Source organism: Rhinolophus sinicus, chromosome 1, assembly GCF_057876585.1.
Source record: "Rhinolophus sinicus isolate RSI-liver-muscle chromosome 1, RSI-T2T, whole genome shotgun sequence".
NCBI classification, from domain to species: Eukaryota; Metazoa; Chordata; class Mammalia; order Chiroptera; family Rhinolophidae; genus Rhinolophus; species Rhinolophus sinicus.
The window spans coordinates 125,591,383-125,615,462 of record NC_142501.1 but is presented as its reverse complement, the minus strand read 5'-3'; the positions used below and the strand labels follow the sequence as shown (position 1 = coordinate 125,615,462).

At 35.9% G+C, this 24,080-nt stretch overlaps 1 protein-coding gene across 1 annotated transcript in view; it reads right to left on the bottom strand.

Annotated features, from left to right (window-relative positions):
* The window catches only part of GPR158 (G protein-coupled receptor 158), a 390,742-nt gene that overhangs the window by 111,825 nt on the left and 254,837 nt on the right, over positions 1-24,080 (bottom strand). Inside the window, exon 5 of the mRNA XM_074324946.2 lies at positions 3,074-3,142. Coding sequence (XP_074181047.2) covers positions 3,074-3,142 — 69 coding nt within the window. The remainder of the gene's footprint in view (positions 1-3,073; positions 3,143-24,080) is intronic.

The window sequence follows — 24,080 nt, the reverse complement described above, 5'->3', positions numbered from 1 at the left end:
GGAGAATGATATTAATCAACTAATTGCACTTTTGAATGTATAATTACAAATTGAGATAGGTGCTGTCAAGAAAGAAAGTGGGGTTCCATGAGAAGTTATTATAAGGAGGTTGACTCACATTGAGGGTCAAGAAAAGCTTTCCTGAGAAAGGGATACTAAAAATCTAAAGAATCTAAATCTAAAGAATGACTAGATACTATAATAATTAGGCAAAAGAATTAATGGGAAAGGGGTGGGGGAAATGTAAAGAAGAAGACCGTTTAAAACTGAAGGAAAAGCATGTGAAAAGATCCTATGACAAGAGGCATATTAGTTTCCTATTGCTGCTATAACATATTACCGCAGCACAGATTTACTATCTTACAGTTCTGGAGGTCAGAAGTCTGAAATGAATCTTAAAGAACTAAAATCAAGACGTTCCTTCTAGAGGCTCTAGGGAACAGTCTGCTTCCTTGCCTTGTCCAGTCTCTAGAGGATGCCATATTCCTTGGCTTGTGGTCTCCTTTCTCCATCTTCAAAACCAACAATAGCCAGTGCAATCTTTGGTTCTCTCTCTTCTGCTTGTCCTTTTCACTTAGAACCCTTGCACCCATCCAGATAACCCAGTATAATCTCCACATCTTGAAGTCTTCAAATTAATCTCAGCTGCAAAATTCCATTTTGCATGTAAGGTAACATATTCACAGGTTCTAGGCATTAGAACTGTGGACATTGTTAGGAGCCGTTATTATACCTGTTGTGGGAGAGATTGTGTTTCCTTTAATAACTGAAAGAAGGTCAGGGTCGCTGAGTGGAGAAAGTGAGGAGAGAGGTGGTATTGAATGAGGATGGGGAGGTGAGCAAAGACCACACCATACATAACATTACAAACCATGTCAAGAGTTTTGATCTTCATTCTAAGAACACCGGGAAACTATAGAAGGGGTGACAAATTAGGCTTGATAGATCCTTCTGGCTACTGGGTAGAAATATATTTTCAAATAGTAGAGGTTCGGGAAAAAGAGGATGGTGGCAGCAATGACACATATTCAGATGATAAGATTATTATTAAAATTACTGAAGTCATTTCAGATCTTCAACTTTCTAACTGGGAAATTCTATGACTTTGGTTAAATACCGGCCTGGTAGTTCTATGGGGAAGATTAAATGTTACGATGCACAACACGCCATTTACACAGGTACAGTCCCAAGCATGAGAAACAGTCTTCGTATTATTATATTGGTTCTATTATTACCATGAATAACTCTATAACTCTATGCTAGTAAATTAGAAGACTTAAGTAATATGGATGATTTTACATAAAACTAAAAACTGACTATACCTAAATACATTTTTATTTTAAGGAGAAATATAAAATGTTATTCAAGAAGTAGAAAACTTGAATAAATTAAGAATGCTTATAAACATTGAGTGAGTGAGGAGGGTTAAAAATGAGGTATTAATAATAGAGGGGGCAGGATCCAAATCATGGGCTTTTGAGGCCATTCTAAGGATTTTGGCTTGTACTGTAAAAGCCAAATGTAAAAAAGCCAGAGTAAAATGGGAGAACATTGTGAGAGTCTTGAGAAGAGCAATGCCATGATTTAACTTTGGTGTTAAATTGGCTGATACTTTCAAAACAGACAGATTGTAGGGGATAAGCATGGAGAGGGAAGCCAGGAAGAGACTATGACAATAATCCAGAAAAGATTAATTGTGGTTTAGACCAGGGTGGTAACAGTGATTGTGATAGGGAGTGATTAGATTCTTGCTATATTTTGAAGTATTTTCTGATGGATGTAATAGAAAGAGAGGGATCAAGGATGACGTGACGCCCAGGTTTTCGGCCTCAATAACTGAAAGGGCAGAGTTGTCATCAATGGAGATAGTGAGACTGACTTTGGAGGTGAGGAAGGTCAGTAGCTCAGTTAGGAACATGACAGGGAATTCAAATGGAGTTGTCAAGCAATTGAATATGAGTTTGGAGCTCAGGTGAAAGGTCTATATTGGATATATAAACTTTGGAACCATTAGCATAGAAATAGTATTTAAAGGTAGGTGAGATCACCAAGGCAGAGTAGATTGAGAAGAGCTACAAGGACTGGGTCCTGAGGCACTCAAGTATTAAGAGGTGGGAAAAAAAGGTTAAGAATCAACAAAAAAGGCTGAAATGAAGCAGCTAGTGAGGCAAGGGGAAAACCAGAAAGAATATGGTATCCTGGCAGCCCTGTCTTTTCCTTCTCTAATATCTGCTCTTCTCTCAGATCTCAGTCATTTTATTCCCCAGTGGTATTTTGTTCCCCAGACTTGGTAAGGTGTCTCTTCTAAGTGCCCCCACAGCGTCCTGCTTTTAATACTCTCTTAGCTATTGTGACATTACATCATAATTGCCTGTACTTGTTCATCTCCTTCTCTGAATTATAAGTTTCTTGAGACGATAAATCAAGTTTATATTCTCATAGAATATTTCCTGAAATTAGCATGGTGCTTGACACACCATAACTGCTGAATACAAATTGGTTGACTTGAATGAGTAAAACCCTTACTTATCTTCTGGTTACAGACACGTTACTAGTGTGATAAGAAGAGTCTACTGTGATTCTCTATGCCATTAATACCACACATACATTTATTTTATTATGTTTATTTTTCTATGTAACCATTTGGAATTTTCCAGCATTAACTAGTTGGTGTGTCTCATGGTTGTGATTCAGGTAGAGGAGGAAGAAGAAGGAAATGAATATTTATATGTATATACCAAGCATATATACCAAGCATGACTTCCATATGTTAGTTCACTTAAGAATTTATTTAACCCTCATCATGAAGTTGGGAAGAAAGGTATAATTAGCTCCATTTTACAAAAGGCAACCAAAGTTTAGAAATGTTAATTAACATCTAAGATTATTCAATAGGTCAGAGCCAGGTATTAAATATATGTAAAATCCTTGCTTATCTATCTCTATATATTATACAGATAGATATATAAAAAAGTAAATATATATACACACACACACACACACACACACACAAATTACTGCCTTGGCAAAATAAAATAAATGGCTACTTTTAAAATATAACTATGTTACTTACTGGAAAGTATAGAAGCAGAGACCCAAAAAGGATCGTTTCCAACAGGATAAGTCCCGATGCCCTGATGCTCTAAAAAACAAAATGGAAATGCCATTGTTAGACTTACATTTCTAGGCATGGAAGAATTTATACTATTGTAACAATGCTTCAACCAGTAGAACAACATTCTTTGGGGAAAAAAAAACAAATGAAAACTGGCTGGTATTTCAGACAGGTGAACTTAACTAAAACACACAAAAAGACTGACTATAAAGGTGATGGAAGACTTAATGATATTTCCAGTGCCTTCGTGGAATTTCATTCTCTAAAATTTGAATCAATGAATAGTCTAAGCATCTGAGAACGTTATCTACAGATCCTCTCAGTCTAAGCAATTCACAGACACAGACCTTGCCTGTATTTCTGAAACATCAGCTACAAGTGCATATTGAATTCTATCCCTAAGTCATTTCACAAATACCTACAGGATGGTTTTGGTGGATTAAACAAATTTATGCACAAGGTCTTAGCATCTCAGTGATACATTTCTCACCAGGTCAAAATATAGTCCCCAGAATTCACTAATAGAGCTCCACTATGTGAATACCAGAAATCACGTTAAATAACAGAGGACTCTTACTTTATAAACATGCTTAAATTATTCTTCACTCAAAATTCAAAAGAATAAGTTTCTTATAAACTTATTGTAGTTTTCAAATAAATTTCCTGAATTTTCAAAGTTTGCTAAGATATTTTGTTGAACTCAATATACCATTATCTTCCCAAAATAAAATGCTTAGAGCTGTGGCAAGAAATAAAAGACTAAACGATCAATTTTATCTTCTAATAATACATTTTGCTTTGATGAGTTCAAATATCAATATAAAGTAAATATAACAATTAAGAATACAAACACAAAACGAGGTCATCCTAGAGTCCCTGTGTTTTGACTAAAGGTACACAACATTACACCTGGTGCAAATATTTATCTTAACAGGAAAATAATTTGAAGTAGTAGCAATTAATTTTTCAACAACATAAAGAAGCTGAAAAGCCAAACCACAAAAGTCCATTACTTAAAAAGAAGTATCAGATAATTGGATAGTCAGAGGAAGAAAATTCTAATTCTACTTCCCAAACTCTGGATAGGACATTGTTAGATACATAGAACCCATTTATGTAATCCTTCAAAAGAACTCAGGGCTTTTATTAATTTAAGAATCTGGGAATGGAGAAACAAGTTTTGTCAGTGAACAGACTTGATTATTCCAGAGGCTTCTCACTGTTGATCTTTATTTTTAGCTGGCAGGTGCTTTTAGTGAGAAGCAAGTTTTTATCAGCAAGCCTTTAAATAGGTTTTTGCTGGTAGAATTTCCAAGATGGCAAATTACATTCATACATAATTATGAACAATCTATGGTTTATTTTTTAAACTTTCCAAGAAAATGACACTGAGAGTCCAAAATATTATATCAGACTGCTTGTGAACAACATATATTGTTTGAAAAAAGGGGGTATAAAAAGAAACTGCAAGGCTTAATGGAAATAACAGACTTTGGAGTTAACATCATCTCAGTTTGAATATGAAACAACTACTCACAGTTAGGTGACCTTAAACCTCAATGGCCTCATCTGTAAAATGGGTTTCCTAATCTTTACCTTATTAAATCAGACAAGTTTAATAACATAAGAAGTATACAAAATGGCTAGCATCGTGCCAGATACTTAACTAGTAGATATGTATTTTTCAAGGTAGAAAACAGCACCCGGATGATACACTTGAAAACCACAGAAGTACAAGTAGCCATCAAAAATTTTTTAATGCTGGGATACAAAATGACCCTAGAAAGAGCCAAAAACCTGGGGGGTAGGGAACACAGCAGTTCTTTTTTTAGGGCCATTAGGTTTTTAGCTGTGTTACAACCATCGCTGCCACGTAACAACAGTGGTGATGGTACATGCCCTTAGGTATTCTCAGAGCAAATAACCTGTCTCTTTTTCAGTTGGAAATGTTGAGAAATCTTCTTAACACTTCATTGCCATGCTCCTAGTGGAGTACAGGAACCCATAATTTCAAATTATAAATTGGAACTCCACTAAGTGGTTCAATAATCAAAAGTAAGGCCTGTTCAAAATGTACACTTTTCATTTCAGAATATTCTCAGGCAGAGCTGGCTTCATGGCCGCACAGAATGAGCAGGTACCTAATAGGTGAGACTTTAGGGACAGAGAAGAAACCTCACACTCCCTGAAATATTTGCCCATTTTTTTTTTAAATTGGTACTGGAAATTCTTTTAACTAAAACAAAGCCTTTTATTTTGTACTTGGTGCCGAGGGTTAATATACAAGTCTTGTAAGTAATACACGGACTTCAATTCAAAGTGAAAAACAGAAATCTTTTCCTTAGAGTCCAAACGATACGATAAGGAAGGAGAGAGGAGGTGCTAAGTGTGTAAGCGAAAGAGGAAGGACTGAAAACTGAAGATGGATGAGGGCGATAATGAGCAAAATAATGGAAGCGCCTCCTTCAGAATTTGGCCTGAGATAGAAATGGCGGTATGGAAGTCTTTTTAACCAGAGTTGCTAACTGGGAAACTCTTGCAAAACTTCCTTAAAAGATGATCAACAATATACAGTATGATTCTATTTATATAAAACACATATACACAAATCAACACCATACATTTTCTCTAGGTATACATAAATATATCAGATACGAGTCTAGAGGATACACCAAGCTGATAACAATGTTTTCTTCTAAGGAAGTGAATAGATTTGGAAATATTCTGGATATATTTTAATTTCTTTGGAGCTGTAATCATACATTGCTGTATAACACACATTTTAATAATTAAATAAAATTAAAAACATCATCCAAAATGTGTCAATTCAATTATTAGAAAATTCAACATTAGGTATCATAATATGCACAGAAGTCTAAACAAAGCCTTTCTTAACTAATATCTACTTAAAAGTTTTTATTCGGTACCAGCTGCATTATTAAATTATCCAACATTATATTTGTGATACTTATAGATGAATATCAAACTGGGGGAGTTATAATGGAGCCTAACTCTCTGGTTTAGAATCCATAATGCCTAATAAATATAATTCCAGAGTTTACAATATAGGCGAGCAGATTCCATCGCCATTCCGGAATACTTCCCCATTTCTCAAACTTTCAGAACTGTCTTATGAAGGTTTATAACAGTCAGACATCAAAACTGTGAACCAAAGAAAAGGGTTAATCTTATTAGACCAATTTTATGAAATTGTGTCAACGTCAATTTCTAAATTCCATAATCTTTGGATGCAAAGTACAGAGGCATAAAATGAAGCACAGCTGTCGCAAGAAGATTTGCTCAGGATGTAAGCACCCAGAGGAAGTTAAGTCACTGGAAGGAATAAGATGATGAGAATGCTGAAGCCTGATTTTTTTTTTTTTTTTTTAATAATTAAAATGGTTTGTCATTATTTTCTTGATTCTACAGGGACTAAGGACTTCATTCTCTTTTTAAACATTTTTCACCACTGAGGAAATTAATATGCTGTATATCTTGCTAAAACAGTGTACTTATTTGGGACTGTAGTCAATTTCTTCAGCTTTGTAGCAATTAAAATTTATTTCTATTATAAAAGGAATCTCTGAGTATGAAAATATTTTTATATAGCTGAACCTCAAAATGTATGATGAAAACATATGATAGAAACAGGACAAGATTCTGAAATGAATGCACTAGCATCCATTTGGATGATTAACCAAGACTCCATAAATCTATATCATTTACAAAAACAATTAGCCATGCTAGCATGAGCTGCACTTTTTCTTTTAGTTCTATTTCTATAGAAAAATCCATGGACAGAAAAATTATAAATGAAACCTGACAAACACCTGATGAAATCATTACACAATAATAAATCGCAAGTAAGATGGAAAAGGCAGTCTTGAAGAGAATCCTAGCATTGAGAAGCATGAGGAGATTACTTTTCAATAATTCTACTTACAATTATATAAATAGATGAGTACAAACTACATCCAGTTTGACAGATTACATGCAATTCATTTGTCTCAAGAAAATCTGTGATTAAATGCCAAAAAAAACCAACCCAATCAGATATAGAAAAATTTGTCAAGGAACAATTCCCCAAAAATGTGGTTAATTAAAACCAGTATCAGTTTTTCAGAATTCTCAGCAATAAAAATGGTACGAAAAAGCAGAGGAATATGGTCAGGACACAGATTCCCAAAGGGAAATATAAATAATTAAGAGAATTATCAACTCATGGAATGAAACACATAGGCTTTATGTCCAGGTGGTTCGAAATCTCAGCATTGGCAGCTTAGTAGCTGTGCAACCTTGAGCAAGTTGCTTAACCTTTTGAGCTTCAGTGTCTTCATTTATAAAATGGGTGTAACGATGTCCACCTTGCAGTTGTGTTGTAAAGATTAGCAATAATGCTGCCTGGCAAAGAGCAGAAACTCAGTCAATGGTAGTTGATCATCAGTCTTTCAAGGACTGACAGAGGATGTGAGGTCAACAGGCTATCTACTCTCTCTCAGCTGATGAGTGACAGAATAACGTCCAGTCATCCACAGTGGCTGACTCCCAAGTCAGTGCGATTTCCGCGGTACGTCCAATCTGACCCTCAGTCGTTAATCTTACCCAAACTAAATGGAACGGAACTACATGCTATAGTATAATAACAAAAACATATAGCACTACTACAGTATTTAAAAATAAACTACAAGTAAGGGGTTTGGTTCACATGTTATAAAGAAATGTAATAGTCAATTTAAAATTCCAGACAGTTTTATGTAAAACATTACCAGAAACTCTCACATTGCCTTAACTAACTAGGAATTCTTTCTAATTTCCAAGGCTTTACAAGAAAGCCCATTTTTTGTGATAGGATAATTTGCAGTGGAGCTGTTTTAAGACCATTTGGAAAAATAAGTTTATCCAAAAATAAAGTCCAGAATAATATATTACATAGTTTCATATTTTAAAAAACCAGTACACTAAATAAAGAGAAAAATTAATGCTATTTTACACATGTGAAATTAGAAATAATGTTAGTCATTATTAATATGATTTACCATTTCTTGCTGGACAGAAATTTATCATGACTGCTTTTGCAGGATTTACATGAGACGCTTGCCAATTCACTTTGCTTTGTCTCAGATAATGCGAACATTTAGAGGTGTTTCCCCTAGTGTCTGTCTTTCAAAAGTTCAGTGACTGAGTTTATGGCTCCAAGTTCATGATTCTCACTGCAGCTGCAGAGGCAGAATAATTTAGATGCATAGGAGGGAAATGTTTGGACAACCTTTACTTAGCCAAGCTTATCCTTTGTGCTTATGTCCAAAACAATTTAATACCGAAGCACTTCCTATCAGACTTTTTCCCATCTGTCAGCCCTTACCCCTGTTAAGATGCTACTAGAATGCATTCCCAAAATATGGATGATCATGTCCTTATTTGTCCTCATTTTTCCCCTGGCTTCTTTGCAAAAATATGCAAAAATAGCTGCTACTTCTCTATAATTTATTTGAAACTTTCAATTCCTTTTTACTTTCAATACTACTAAACAGAGTAACTCATATTTCACTTAATGGAGATAAATGCTCTAAGTGTCAAAAAAGCATACAGAAGTGAACGGCACATACTAAGATATTAAAAAAAGACTCTTGCCTTAAGAAGAAATATTGTATATACTTAAATAAAGTGGCATGAAATTACTAAAACAAAATACGTCATTTGCTTAGACTTCTTTTATTGATTAAAGGCTGTTAAGATTAATTGATATATTTTTCAAATAAAAATAAGATCACTGAAAGAACAATGAATTCCTTCTCATGAAAAAAATCCTAACGAAATGATAATAATTAAAATCTAATATGTTAAGTATTACAGAGCCAGTTTCTTCATGCCACACTTTCTGTCACCTCATCCAGGCCTGCCCTCCTCAAGTATGGCACATATTTCAAAGGAATTTCTTTATTCTTCCTTACCCCAACTTCTAATTTCTTCTATGCCTAAATCTTATCTACCAGTTATACACAAAATGGATACAATAAACGCCAAATAGAGTGTCAGTGATTAACATTAATTTAATAGTTGCTCCTCCGGGTAGAATTTTGAAGACAACAGTTAAAGTCTAAAGGCAAAAATCTTGAACTCTAAAGGTTGAGAGAGTGAGGTTGTCAGCACAGTGGGTCTTCTGGTACCCCCAAATATCATTGTCTATGAGTGTTTCCTCTGAGACTGTTCCTGTATGGAAGCCAACCAAGGTACCTACGTTCAATCAGAAACTGGGATGCAGATGTGCCTTTTAGAATGAAAGCAACCCCATCATCCTCATCTTCTGTTGAAGACGTTTTAAGGAAGCAATTCATATTTCGAAACAGTCTTTCCTTTCCAGTTGTGCATTTAAATTCCACCAAGGATAATTCTGTGTAACTACAACTACCACATGTCTGTAACGCACTTAGCCTTTGTTGGGGGCAGGCTAAGCCAGTAGCTTCACATCCCTTTATTCGTTTCTTTCTTTGAACCAGAAGTTTCTACAATAAGGAAGTGCCTTTGAAATCTCCCTCTTGTGATGTGGTAGGTTTCCTGACAGGCTGTGTAGGTGTGCCTTCATTGTCCAGAACAGCAGCTCCCTTCCACCTCAACAAATAAACTCCATTCACTACGGTTGTCTCTTTGTTTCTTTTTTGGCTATGTTTTTAAGACCATGAAAGAGATATAAATGCATAAATTCTGGGAATAAAAAAAGCCAACTTGCAGGAAAGGGTTGACAAACCAGAATCACTGTACTGGGTAAAACAGGGACTTAGAAGTATATCTGGCATTGCTAGTTTGCTCAATCAGTGGCATTTTCCCCAATCGAAAACACCTCCTGACTTTAACAAAACATTGATAATAAAAGTGGTAATAAGTAAAAACGACAATGATAAACAACAATAATATCAGTCATTATTCTAGGCACTTTATATTAATAACCCTCGAAAAAAATTTAATCCTCACAACAAATATAGGGACTATTATGATCTGCACTTTGTAAATGATGACCTGAGGTTAAGAGGCATTAAAAACTTGCCCAAGGAAACGGACAGAACCGACATTACACAGTGGTGTCACTCCATGTTGCCTCTATCACTTTCAAAATCCAACTCTGTAAAGTTGTCATTTAAAACAGCATCTGGATAATGCCTCCTGAAGCAACCTTTACTAACCTCCCACTGAAATATAAAGACACATGTGAAATAGAATATCACAACCCCGCTGTGAACAGGGAATTCAAAGCAGAAATACAAATAGAAATAAAAATGTGAGAAAGTATTATTCATCCTCACGAATAACTGGGAAATAAATGGAAATTATATTATTACAGTTATAATCCATTAGATTGAAAAAGTTAAAAAGATTGATACTATCAAGCAGTGGTTAGAATGTTGGAAAATAGACACTTTCATAGTGATAGAAATACAAATTGATGGAGCCTGTGAGTAACCAGTTTTGAAGTGTTTATTAAATTTTAAATGTCCACACTTGATTATACCAACTCCACTTCTAGGGGGTTTATCCTTAAGGATTACTTGTATGTCTGCACATAAATATATGCATGAGGATGTTTACCAAAGCACTATTGGTACAATACCTGATCAAGAAGCTGAAACAATCAGAATGTCCATCAGTAGCAGAGAATGAAAACTGTGGCTCATCCACATGATGTGGTACCAGGAAGCTATTTAAAAAATGAGAAAGCAATATATGTACAGGCAGGGAAAGCGCTCCAAGGACTTTATAGAAAAAATTTTAAAATAAAAACCCTTTATTAGTGAAAAGCATGATATGAGTGTATATGCATGTATCAAACCCTTGAGAGTACATATTTTCTGGGAAGAGAAGTAGAAGTGGGACGAAACGGGGGAGGCTTTCGTGTATTGCTTTATATTTTCTTTAGTGTTAATTTTGTACAACCATGTATGCATTTATTACTTAAGTAATAATCAGCTAAAAATCCAAAATGCCCACAAAGGGAAAGAAGAAGGAAGAAAGGGAGGGGTGAAGGGAGGGAGACAGGCAGATACTTAGAGTAGGTAAAAAACAAAAACAAAATGCAACTAAACTAGAGTCTATTTATAAGAGATTAAGCTATTAGTTTCAAGAAGAGAGGTTTCCGAAAATCATCTCTAGAGTCCGGCATGTGGGAACCATCTACATTTATGAGGGAAAAGGTAAGATAACAGAAGGTTAAAAGGAAGGGAAGATAGAACAAGTAAAGTCCAGAGAAAAAAAGGAATAAACAGGAATTAACATGTAAAGAAAAATAAAAGAATCAAAATGCTAATATCTGTGAAGGTGAAGTGTTGGGTAAAAAAGCATGAGAAAGGAAAAAGAGGACATTTAATATCTATCAAAGTTATTTTCTTGGAAGTTATGACAGTCAAAAACCTGGCGAGAGCCATGTACCTCATGGCCCATGCTTCCTCGCGGTCCCGCCTGGTACTCTGTTCCCCGTTGCTCACCAGGCTTCTGCCAACCTGGCCACTTCCCATTTCTACAAATGCAGTTGCTCCTACTTCATGGCTGTCAGAGCTCATCCTGCTCCCTCGCCCTTGCCTATTTCCACTTCCCACCCTTACCCTCATCTGGCTCACTTCAACTCATTCCTCAGATCTTAGTTCCATTGACTTTTCACACATTCCAGATTTTTTTGAGTGCCTTCTCTGTATCAGGCAACGAGTTTCCGAGAAGACTTTTCTGAAGTACCCAAACTGGGTGAGGTTTCCCACGTTTAATGCCCATTGCCATGAGTGGCACACTTACAACTGAGATTAATGTTGAAAGCAACATCCATAAGGATTACTCCCTAAACAGAAAGAACATCCACCACCAAGGAACTGGCAAGTCTTAGTATTGAGGTGGGTACTCTTAAAACCAGGCATGTGATAAGGACACCGGATAGTAACACTGGAATTTTATATTATTCTGGAATTTCTATTAAACACAAAGAGATGAAAAAAGAAATAAGAGACAGGAAATGAGACATTTTGATTTGGCAGGAAGTTATCCAAAAAAAAATAATCTGAATCAGTCACAAGATTTAGTTATAAGAATGCTTCATGCACAGTATTATTCATATTTGGAAAAAACCAGGAACAATCCACATTCCAAAAAGTAGACAAATGCTTAAATGAATTATACTATATTCTATGGTGTAATAATATAATGTCATACAATTCAAGGTTTTAGGAGTACATTTAATGATAAAGGAGTATATAATTATAATTTGATATATAGCAAAATATTTTATATTCAATATTTTTAAACACCAAATTGTAGACTTAGGTTATTTTTACATTATTACCTAAAATGTTCAGTATTTTCTAAATTCTGTAAAGTATACGTCCTTGTATCGCTTTTACAATATAAGACAGTTTAAAACTCTAATCTCACAAGAGATTTGAAAAGATTGAAGTCATAAAGTGATACCTTCTAGAACTGTTAAAAATTAAAGAGACTGACATTACCAAATGTAGAGATTATTTAAAACAAGTAAAATTTCCATACATTGCTAACGGGAATATAAAGTGGGAATTAAAAACTGTACAAACACTTTAGAAATGGTTTGGCAGCCTCTTATAAAGTTAAAACTACATCTGTCCTGTGACCAAGCAATTCTATGTGCAGGTATTTATCTAAAATAAAGAAAAACATTTGATCACAAAAAGACTTGTAAAAGAATGTTCACAGAAACTTTATTTCTCATTTACTGAAAAGGGCAATAACCTAAATACTCATCCAACAGGAAAATGGAAAAAACAAATTCTCTAGAATTCATACAGTGAAATACCACTCTGAAATAGGAGAAAAGTGCTGATCCACATGACCAAGATGAATAAAAAGCTGTATATGAAGGTCTGACAATTAAGTTCGTGAACTTTATTGTAACGATGTTGCTAACATTTTTTTGATATCAGAGGATTATTCATTATGACTTTGTACCAACCGGACAAACAGTTATCCAACTTTACTATTTGGAAGTGCTGAAAAGGCTGCATGAAAAAGTTAGATGACCAGAACTTTTCACCAACAATTCATGGCTTTTGCATCACGACAATGCACCAGCTCACACGGCACTGTCTGTGAGGGAGTTTTTAGCCAGTAAACAAATAACTGCATTGGAACATCCTCCCTACTCACCTGATCTGGCCCCCAATGACTTCTTTCTTTACCCAAAGATAAAAGAAATATTGAAAGGAAGACATTCTGATGACATTCAGGACATCAAGGGTAATACAACGACAGCTCTGATGGTCATTCCAGAAAAAGAGTTTCAAAATTGCTTTGAAGGGTGGATTAGGCACTGGCATCAGTGCATAGCTTCCCATGGGGAGTACTTTGAAGGTGACCATAGTGATATTCAGCAATGACGTATGTACCACTTTTTCTAAGATGAGTTTGTGAACTTAATAGTCCGACTTCGTATACTAAAGAAGTCAGACACAAACAGAATATATTACATGACACCATTTATATGAAGTTCTAGAACAGGCAAAACTAATCTATAGTGATAGAAATCTGAACAGTGGTCATCTCTGGTTAGGGACGGAAAAAGGTGTGGGAATTGACTGTGAAGGGCCTGAGAGAACTTTCTGGAGACAATGGAAACTTTGACATCTTCAGAGGGGTATGGATTACATGGTTATATGCATTTGTCAAACTCACTGCACCTTACAATTAAGATCAGTTCATTTCACTGTATGTAAATTATACCTTCATGAAAAATAAAGGATTTGAAAATCACACTAAGGTGGTTAAAGATAAAAATCAATAGGCCATTTATTATTCCTCAAGTATCATGATGTTGGCGCCACCAATTTGGAAAACTTACCACATAAGGGGTACACTAGCAAAGAAACCTATATTACATAATTTTCTGGTATTTCTACAATTTGTATTCAATTTGCATATTCTATTAGTTTACATTTAGGCCAATGACATTTCCACATTTCTCATTCATTTACATTTATCTGATCACTTTGCAAAGATGGAAGAAAGTCCTACAAAAAAGTGAAGAAATTAAGAGACAGAAGCTCAGAGTCCTCTACTTGTACTCCATGAAAGATACATAGGGTGGTAATTAATATATAAGCTCTGAAGTCTTTATGACCTGAGTTTTGCATACTGGCTCTGCCACTTACTAACTCTGTGCCTTTGGTCAAACTCTATTATATTAGTATTAATTTTAGTTTATTTTAAAAGCTATCAAAAATTCAAGTTAAATCCAATTCTTCAAAGAAAACACTACTTACAGGAAAATGTACTTTAACTATATAACAGAAATATGCTTGTTCATTTCTCAGTGTACATAAAAATTATTTTGAAAATAGTGTCTAGAAATCTATTGTTAAATTCTGATTCTGTTCTCTTAGGTATAAACTATTTAGCCATCCAATGAGTTCTTAAATTCTGATAAGAGTGAGTTTTTGTTACCATATTTCAATTGTATTTAAATTTAAAATAACATTTTTTATGACTTTTCACCTGGTAAGTCATTTTTCTTTCTGGCCTCAGCTAATGCCTTTTTTTCAAAAGGGTACCATAAGTACAAGTAAAGCAACAAAAACCCCATTTCCATTATTAAAACTGACAGAACATTTTGTTGGATTATCTTCCCTATCTTATCTACCACTTTAAAATATCACCACAATTACAAAAAAGAAAAAAATTGCTGATTTGTCTTATGGCTAATATAGAAAAAAATTGTATCCATTTGCTGGTGAACATTCAAATCAATCTATAACAGAATCTGTTGGTGCTACCTAGTTGTTACAATTGGTTTTTGCAGATATATTTTTAGGGTAACCCAATATAACAAGAAAATAAGTTACAATGTAGACAACAGCATTGTACTATAATCATCAGACTTGTTAAGAGACTAGAACTTAATTATACCAACCACTAAAAAGAAATAATAATTAATATAATATGATAGAGGTGCTAATTACCACTACAATTGCAATATATTGCTACATATTTAAATATATAAATGTATCAAATTAACATACTCTAGACCTTAAATATAGAGAATGTTATATGTCAAATATATTTCAATAAAAAAGTCTAGAAGTTGATGTCAATAATTAAATAGGATCTTTTTGGTTCATGTAATTAAAATGACCACTAATTACATATCCAGCCATTAACATGAACGGGCCCTTTGCCAGATAAAATATTAAAATTTCTGAAATAATATCTATGAAAATCCACGGACAAAGTATGCTCTCGAGAGAATAAAGACCATCATTAAAACAGAAGGATCCCATTAATGCTAAATCAGTTCAAAAACTGTCTACACTATATTCCAACTCTCCTATTTTTCTTTCTTTTTTAAATTAAATTTATTGGGGTGACAATTGTTAGTAAAATTACATAGATTTCAGGTGTACAATTCTGTATTACATCATCTATAAATCCCACTGTGTGTTCACCACCCAGAGTCAGTTCTCTTTCCATCACCATATATTCGATCCCCCTTACCCTCATCTCCCACCCCCCACCCCCCGCCCCCGTTACCCTCTGGCAACCACTAAACTATTGTCTGTGTCTATGAGATTCTGTTTCTCATTTGTTTGTCTTGTTCTTTTGTTGTTCTTGGTTTATACTATTCGGCAGTAAGAAAAGATGATATAGGAACATTTGTGACAACATGGATGGATCTTGAGAGAGTAATGCTGAGCGAAACAAGTCAGACAGAAAAAGCAGAGAACCATGTGATCTCCTATTTTTCAATCATTCCTATTGGAAGGCAAGAATCTCTCCATATATGTTTGTGGTCTGAAAGCACATATGGTGAAGGCTATTCTCAAAGACTTGCAAAATTTACAAAGATTTTGTGACTTCCTGACTCACAGAGAGCTGTGCATAGATAAAAGTTATTTTAAGGCATTTCAACACTAGTTCTGATATCAGCAGAATAAATAAATCATTCCAAATGAATATGAAGGTAATTTGATTACTTTCTCCTCCTAAATCTTAAAATACAAATCCTTCAGGTGATCTGAGTTTTGGATAAAGATTTAGAACAAGCGTTTTCTTATCTAAACCTTTCCTTGGTGATATACAATAGGAGTCTGCCTCTCTCCTTCATACCCCTTATCTGGGGTACCTCTTTCATTCCCATTGCACCAGTTACTACTCCCTTGTGGTAACTCAAAATCTATCTCTAGTTCTGACCTCTTTTCTGAGCACCAGTCCTGGCTACTCCAACTAGTTTCACGGAAGACTTAATCTCATCATGTCCAAAACCAAACTTGTCTTTGTCCATTCAAACCTGTCCCTTCGAAATCCCCTCTTTGGTAGTGGCTTCCCAACGCATGCAGAAAATCAAATAAGAAACCTGAGAGACATGCTAGACTCCTATCTCTCTCAACAGCATTGCCAATATCGTATCATTTTTTTACTTCCTAACTGTCTTCAGATATCATTCCTTTCCCCCACCCCTAGTGTCACTTCTTGAATCATGTTCTTCATTTCTCCTGGACACTATTACAATAGACCTGGTCTCTATACTTCCAGTCCCACACATTCTAGATTACCTCCCACATTCATCCACAGATATTTCTGTAAAACACAAATGTAACCACATCATTTTCTTTCTTAAATCCTTGTGATGGTTGCTATATATAAATCCAAATATCTTATTTCAGCATTAAAAGTTTGTTCAAGCCTCTTCCATCCTTTTTAGCTTCATCTCCAACACTCCATAAACCATATGTTATGTCCCACCATGCTCTTTTTAATCCCAGGAACTTTGCAGATTTTGTTTTTTGCCTAAAAATTCCTACGCATCTTTGAAAATTCAAATATTGCTCTTTTCTGGAAAGATGACCCTGATATCTCCATTTAGAATCAAGTGTTACTCCCTCTGTATACTAACTCCTATCTTTGTATTCATTTATTGTGTTTGTGTTTACCTTCTTTACCAGCCACTTGGAGCTACTACAAAATACCTCACAGAAGACATTACTCCTGTTACATTTTTAAAACTATTTTTTAAATATTTTTCTTTTTTAAATTAAAGTTTATTGGGGTGACAATGGTTAGTAAAGTTACATAGATTTCAGGTGTACAATTCTGTAATACATCATCTATATATCACATTGTGTGCTCACCACCCAGAGTCAGTTCTCCTTCCATCACCATATTTTTGACCCCTTTACCCATCCCCCTCCCCCTTTACTTTCTGGTCCTATTACATTTAAGAAAGGCTTTGTACTCCATCTCCATTTCAAGCTTAAACATTAGCTATGTTGTAGGTATAGTTTCCCCCAAATAGTAATACCAAGTTGCCACATAGCTACAGCAAGAATGTCCATGATTTTTAGGATGCTTATTTAGATGTAGGTAAGTTGAGTCTCCTCTTCAAGAAGCTTAACTAGCTGGAGATTCCAGTAGTGGGCCAGAAGCATATATCCTATGACTAATTTTCTCCAGTGAATTCTACCTCGAGATTACGCTGATTTGAAATTTGATAATATTATGGATGGAGTTCACAAATATCCTTCCGAACAAAAAAGAAAGAATGAACTTTGGAGATTAGAATTAAATAGTGGCTTTGTTTCCCATGTTTGGTGGTGTGATTTTTTTTTTTTCCAATAGTGACATTATTCTCCTTAATGTTTAATGTTTTGGTGTTTTCTCCCCTATTCTTTCATTCAACACACACACACACACACACACACACACACACACACACACACACACACACTTCCTGCTCTCCCGGAGTATTCAGTTTTTGAGGAAAGATACATGACAGACTAAAGTGGAGGTCATTGCTCTAAAGCTCTGCTTGTCAATAGGTGTAACTTTGCCTCCCCCTCAGGGTATATTTGACAATGTGTGGGCACATTTTTTAATTGTCAGGACTTGCATCTAGTGGGTAAAAAGTCAGGGATACTACTTATAACCACAACAAAGAGTTATTTGGTCCAGGATGTAATTAGTACATTCTGATTGAGTATCCCTGCTCTACAGGAAAACTATTCAGAACTGCAATAGGACATAGAAAAGAAATCCAACCAGGAATGAGAGCCTGGGAGAGGCTTTACTGAGAGTGATGGATGAGTTGAGATCTGAGAAACTGGAAGGAGAAAAAGAAGCTGTGTAGGTGGGGTGGTGATGGAGAGGAAAGTAATAGTGTCCCCAATAAAGGAATCTCAGGTATTAAGTCCCTGAGGTGCATGTCTCATCAAGTGACAGAAGAGTATGGCTGAAGTGCCAAAGGAAGCGGAAAGAAGTCAGTGTTGAAGCTGTAAGATAGACAATGCCAATCACACTGGTATTTGTAAGTACGGTTTAGGATTTTGGTCTCTATCTTAGCGCACTGAACAGACACCAAAAGATTTTTGGAGTAAGTGACTGGTTTTAAGGTGATAAAGCTGAATTTAGAAAAGACCTCTCTGGCTACAGGGTAGAGAAGATACTGAAACAGAACTCAAATAAATGCAGGAGGATACCAGAAAAATCCAGGGAAGAGATGATGGCATCTTGGACCAGGATGGTGGCAGTAAAGATTTTAAAAAGTGAGTCCATTCGCGGGTGCAAATTTGGCAGGAATGTGTGACAGACTGGCTATGGAGAGTAAGAGAAAAAGAAGGGTCAAAGGTGATACTGTGGTTCTAACTTACCCTCTGATGGAGGGTGGTGGCACTCCCTGAGGCGGGAAAGAATGAAAGAGGATTAGTTTTGGCAGATCCAGAAGTTGGTTTTAAACATGCTCATATATTGAGGCACAAACAGAAATATCAATTAGGCAGTTGGGACTATGGGTCCAGAGAGCAGAGGAAATGTCTGAGATTGTTTAGGCAGAGGTATAATAGGAGAAGAGAAGGTCTAGGGTTCAATGGAACTCCAGCTGCCTCTGTTATTTATATGTGACTCTCATCTGCTGTCTGTTTATATTACATCTGTCTTATGTAGTCATGTCTTGCAGCTTATTTCCCATATTTATCTCACTGGTGAGCCACCACTGTTTGCCTTCTGCATTGTTGGTTCATTTGTTGTTGTGCCTAACTGCTCATTTACTTTCAGGCAAGCATTTCTCTGTTTGCTTGTTTTGAAGGAAAAAAAAAAAACAGCCAAAACTTCCTTTCTAGTTGGTGTAGCTTTTATTGTCTCTATCAGTCACTTCATGCTGCTAACACCCAAAGTAGATTAATCAAAGTAGGAGGGCTTTCTTCCATATTTGACTTCTTTTAGAATCAGCTTTCACATTTGTGGTCTCTCTATATTCACAGACATTTTAAAAGAAATTCTCCTTTTAGCTAGTTCATGGTCTGGGGTGAACAGCTCAGGAATTTAATTTCAGTAACGGAATCCTGAACAGTTCAAACAGCCCCTTCTCTCTCCACTATACTCCATTGTCTCTGAAATTCACTGCCCCAAAGGAATATCTCGCCACTTGGTTTCATTTCTCTCTGACCGAGCAAAGCCAAAAAGACAGATTACTATGATTTCTAAAAGGTTTAGTGTCTATGTGATTGTGAAAAGCACAAGAAAAGAAAAATCTCATTTCTGCTTCCCCAGATGTGAAGAATTGCTTTTAGGTTTTACCTCCAGCCATAGAAGAGGACATAAAGGATCATTTTCAAGGACATCAGTCAATAGTTCCCAATCCAAGAGGTATATCAGACATGACCATGACAACTTTAAAAATTATACATGCATAGAAACCTCACTCCAAGAAATTTATTCATAAGATGTGAGGAGGGATCTGTTCAAATTTTAAAAGGCTGCACAAGGGATTCTGTTGATTGCCTAACAGATTTAAGTGACACCCTCCCAACCTGAGCACATGAAACTTCACTGAAAATAATAGTTACTCACCATCCATGAGTGTCTAATAATAGTGTCTAAATAGGCCAGCCAGGGCCTAGCAGTCAGGAGGGTGAGAATTGTGGAACGAATTCCAAAAACAGAAAGAGCAAACCACAAATCATAAGAGCCAGAAGTAGGCAAAGTGGTGATTTCAGGATGCCAGCACATGCTATTGTATCACTAACTCAATCAGGTGGAGAGACACCTTTAAACAGAAGCTGGTAGCCATCAGAGCAGCACAACCATAGCTTAGTGAAGGATTTGTGTGTGCTGAATTAAGGGGGCAGAGTTGAGTTGGAAGAAAAAATTCTAGAAATAAGAGTGCTGAAGCTCAAGGAGAGAAGGCAAGTAAACAATAAATATGGATGCTAATGGTTCCCATAATAATTATGTATTAAGTTTCAACTGCCACAGGCCAATAAGGGTTATGGCCTTTTTCATTTCTTTTATTATTTGCTATTCTGCTATTATTATTTGCCTTGCCTCCCTATCCTTCCTATTTTTCATAAGAAAAATAAGGGCAAATGTTTTAGAAATGAGATGATGAATGCTACCTCTGATCTATTTTAAAGGTGGGTCCCAGAGCTAAAAATTGTCTGCATTACTGAAATGTCAAAAATGATCCTATCTGAATATTATAATCTGAAATAGAAAATAACATATACCCTTAAGAGCCCTCAGCAGTATTACAGAAATGCTTTAAACTTAAATTTAGTAATATTTTATGGAGAAATGATAAAATAAATGGAAAAGTCATGAGAATGGGTAAACAAGCTTTAAAGACATTTTAATTTCTCAAAAGTCCTGCACATTTCTAGGACCTGCGATAAATAAGAACTCATCACTTTGCAAATTAGCATTATAAAGATAATTTAAGTCTCACAGATTTTGCAAAGCAAAAGAAGAGAAAATCAATCAATGAGAATCGAACTTAAACTTCTCATGCACACTCGGCTTTTTTTCAAATGAAACAAATGTCTCCCTGTCAGACGTCTCTCAGGCACTATTGGTAAAGTGCTACTGTGAATAAATAAAAGGGAAAACGGAACCCCATGCTTTGCTTCTACAAATATTAACTAGCAAGCAGTGTACTAATGGAGGTGCTGCTTGAGAGGCCTTGCTTTTTCTCTTAGTGGCTATTGTAAAGGGAACCAGCTGAAGCATGGTCAGTAGTGTCTTCTCTTAAGCAGCCTAACCCCCACCTCTCAGGCGTAAGCAGAGCTGAGCTCAGAAGGGAGATGGCGGCCAAGGCTCATGTGCTCGGCTAGCATTCAATCCATTTCTCTTTTATGAAGTGTAGTGCAGAGAGACAGGAGGGGAAATCCGGAGGATGATTTCAGATCCAATATTGAAGCAAAACCCCAGAGGAATTTATCATTTTGAAATATTGCTGACAGGAACACCTAACAAAAACAGGTTCACCTTTTGCCCCCAGGAAGCCAGGTATATATATATTGAGGTGTGTGGAGGATGGCACGATTTTTATAGATATGAAACAGGAAGATAAGACAGAGCCTCAGTTTCATGAAAGCTCCTCTAAAAATCTCCGACAGAAAGAAAAAAGTGTATGACTCCTTGTCAGGGCTGCCCTTCCCGTTGCCTTAGAGCCCTGGGATCCTATCTCGGAAAAGAGAAAAAGCCATAGAACAGAAAGTACCTAGACACAAATACGAGGAAGGGAGCTCGGCACCCCCTCCAGGGATGCTGCCTGACCTCTAGTTGGAGAAACACTGATGCAGGAAATTATGAGACTTCAAAATGTCTGGGAGACACACTGCACTCCAGCTGAGCAAGATCCTTCCTCCAAAGCACTGACAAAGCTAAACTGAATACAAATTATCAGTGGACCAAGAGCTCATGGCCCAAACAAAATCTTATTTTAGTAAAGTAAAAACTTTAATAAAATTTAAAATTATGATCCAAGACAGCCACACCATGGTTCTCCAGGCCAGCTTCTCTTAGAACCAGGCAATGGACTTGGGCTCTCATTATGTATGTTTGAAACACAGATTGAGACATCACTATCCTGCCTTCATGCTCAACTATTTTGCCTGTGAAAATTGTTTTTCAACTTTAAGTTCAGGATCTGAAAAGCCTGCTATGTCACAAAAAAGAACAGCAGGTCAAGAAACCAGCAAACGCTCCAAATTAGAATTACCTTTGTAGCTCACAGAAGTGACTGCATGGTAGAATGAAACGAAGCTAAGATGACCTTTTAGCCAAAATGTATACAGGCATCCTGACCTGAATCTGAAATTACATCATTGTACATTTAGTTATTCATTTGGGTGTTGGCTTTTGAGTGTTTAAGAGCTCCTTATTGAAAGACAAAAACACCTGGAATGTATAGTACCAACAAACAAGGCACTGAGAGATGAAATGATGAGGATGGAAGCCAGCCCAGGCAGGAGCTATATTTTAAGTGACAGACAACTTTTTCAGTAAAGGGTCAGATCGTAAATATCTTAGGCTTGTCAAATCATCTACATCCTAACTACTCAGTTCTGCTTTTTTAGTGTGAAATCAGCCAGAGACAACATGTAAACAAGCACGTGTAGCTGTATTCCAATAAAACTTGATCTATGGACACTTGAAATTTGAATTCCATATAATTTCCACATGTCATGAAATAGTCTTCTTGTTCTGATTTTTTTTTTTTTTTTCAAAACAGGTAGCAGATCATAATTTGCTGACTCCTGCTGTATTAGGAAATGAAACTCCCAAAATAAATCTCCCTGATTTCAGTTTTAATTGGGATAGGCCTAACAGTAACTACATACTGAGCTCCTATGACAGAAATGGCTCAAGGCCCCATGCAACTATATACGCCCACTAAAGTCTTATAAAATATGCTCTTCTCATTGAATTTGGAGGATGTTGTTCATGTAATTATGAGTAAACAGTGGTTTGCATTATGACCTCAGGGGTATCATCAGGCATAATTTTCTACATTTGAAACTGAAAATGCTAATTACTGCTATTTCTCTCCCTCCTGGGGATTTCTCTAAAACAAATTAATGGTCACACATATTAATGCTGTAAATGAACTAAGAAACTTACCAAGTAAACCTTTTATAAATCCACTGTAAGAAAAAAACAAATGGACATAAAGTAAAATGCCACTCGCATAATATTCATAGTTCCTTGAATGATAACCATTCAGTAAACATAACTACCTATACTAATGCGTTCTATTTTCAACTTTCTGTCTTTTTTTTCCTTTGAATAGAACTTCGGAGAAACATCTGTACTTTCCAATTTGCTCTGGGCTCTCAGCAATCCTTTCACGTACACGTGGACTTACCCTTTCCTCCCATACAGCGGCTATACCAAACCATCAACAGTCTTCTCAAGTCTCTACCTCACTCCATTCAAGCACACTCAATCAATGACCTTATTCCAAATCTCAGACAGAAAATCCAAGGTCGAATTTCTTCAGCTTGGTTGCCTCAACCCCAAATTATTGATATCTGCCTCATCAGCATCACCATTTCTCTAGTCTCAGAAACAATTCAGATCTTCTCCTGTCCAAACTGAAAATCTCCACCTGCACTCAGGATCCTACCCCCTTCTGTTATTCAAGAGACCCTGTCCCGTCCATTACTCCATGTTTTCCTTTATTTTCAATCTGTTCTTCTCTTCTTTCTCTAACAGTTTATAAATATGTTCCCATCTTTCAAGATAAAACTTCCTCCACCCTAAGTCACCTCTTTGATCATTTTGTCAGACACTCTTTCTGCTTACCACACTTCTTGAAAGAATGCTGTATATTGATGTTCTCTGCTTTTCTATCCCCAATCTACCTCTGAGCCCACTACAAGCTGACTTCTGTGCTCAGAAACTGCTCATACAAAAGTTTTCAATGACTTCGTAATCATCAAATACATAGAGTCATTTTCATCTGAAATCATTGCAAATGATATTAAGGATTAATATTGTATTTTTCTACATGACTACACAATTGTTCTAACACTCTTAAGTGCAATCCCAATCAAAATCCCAGTAGGATTTTGCATTGAATTTGACAAACTTTTCCTAAATGCTAAATATGGAAGAGTAAAAACTGGAAATATCCAAAAATTTTGAAGGTTAAAATTACCAGCTACCAACCACTTAAGTCCCAATAAAATTATAA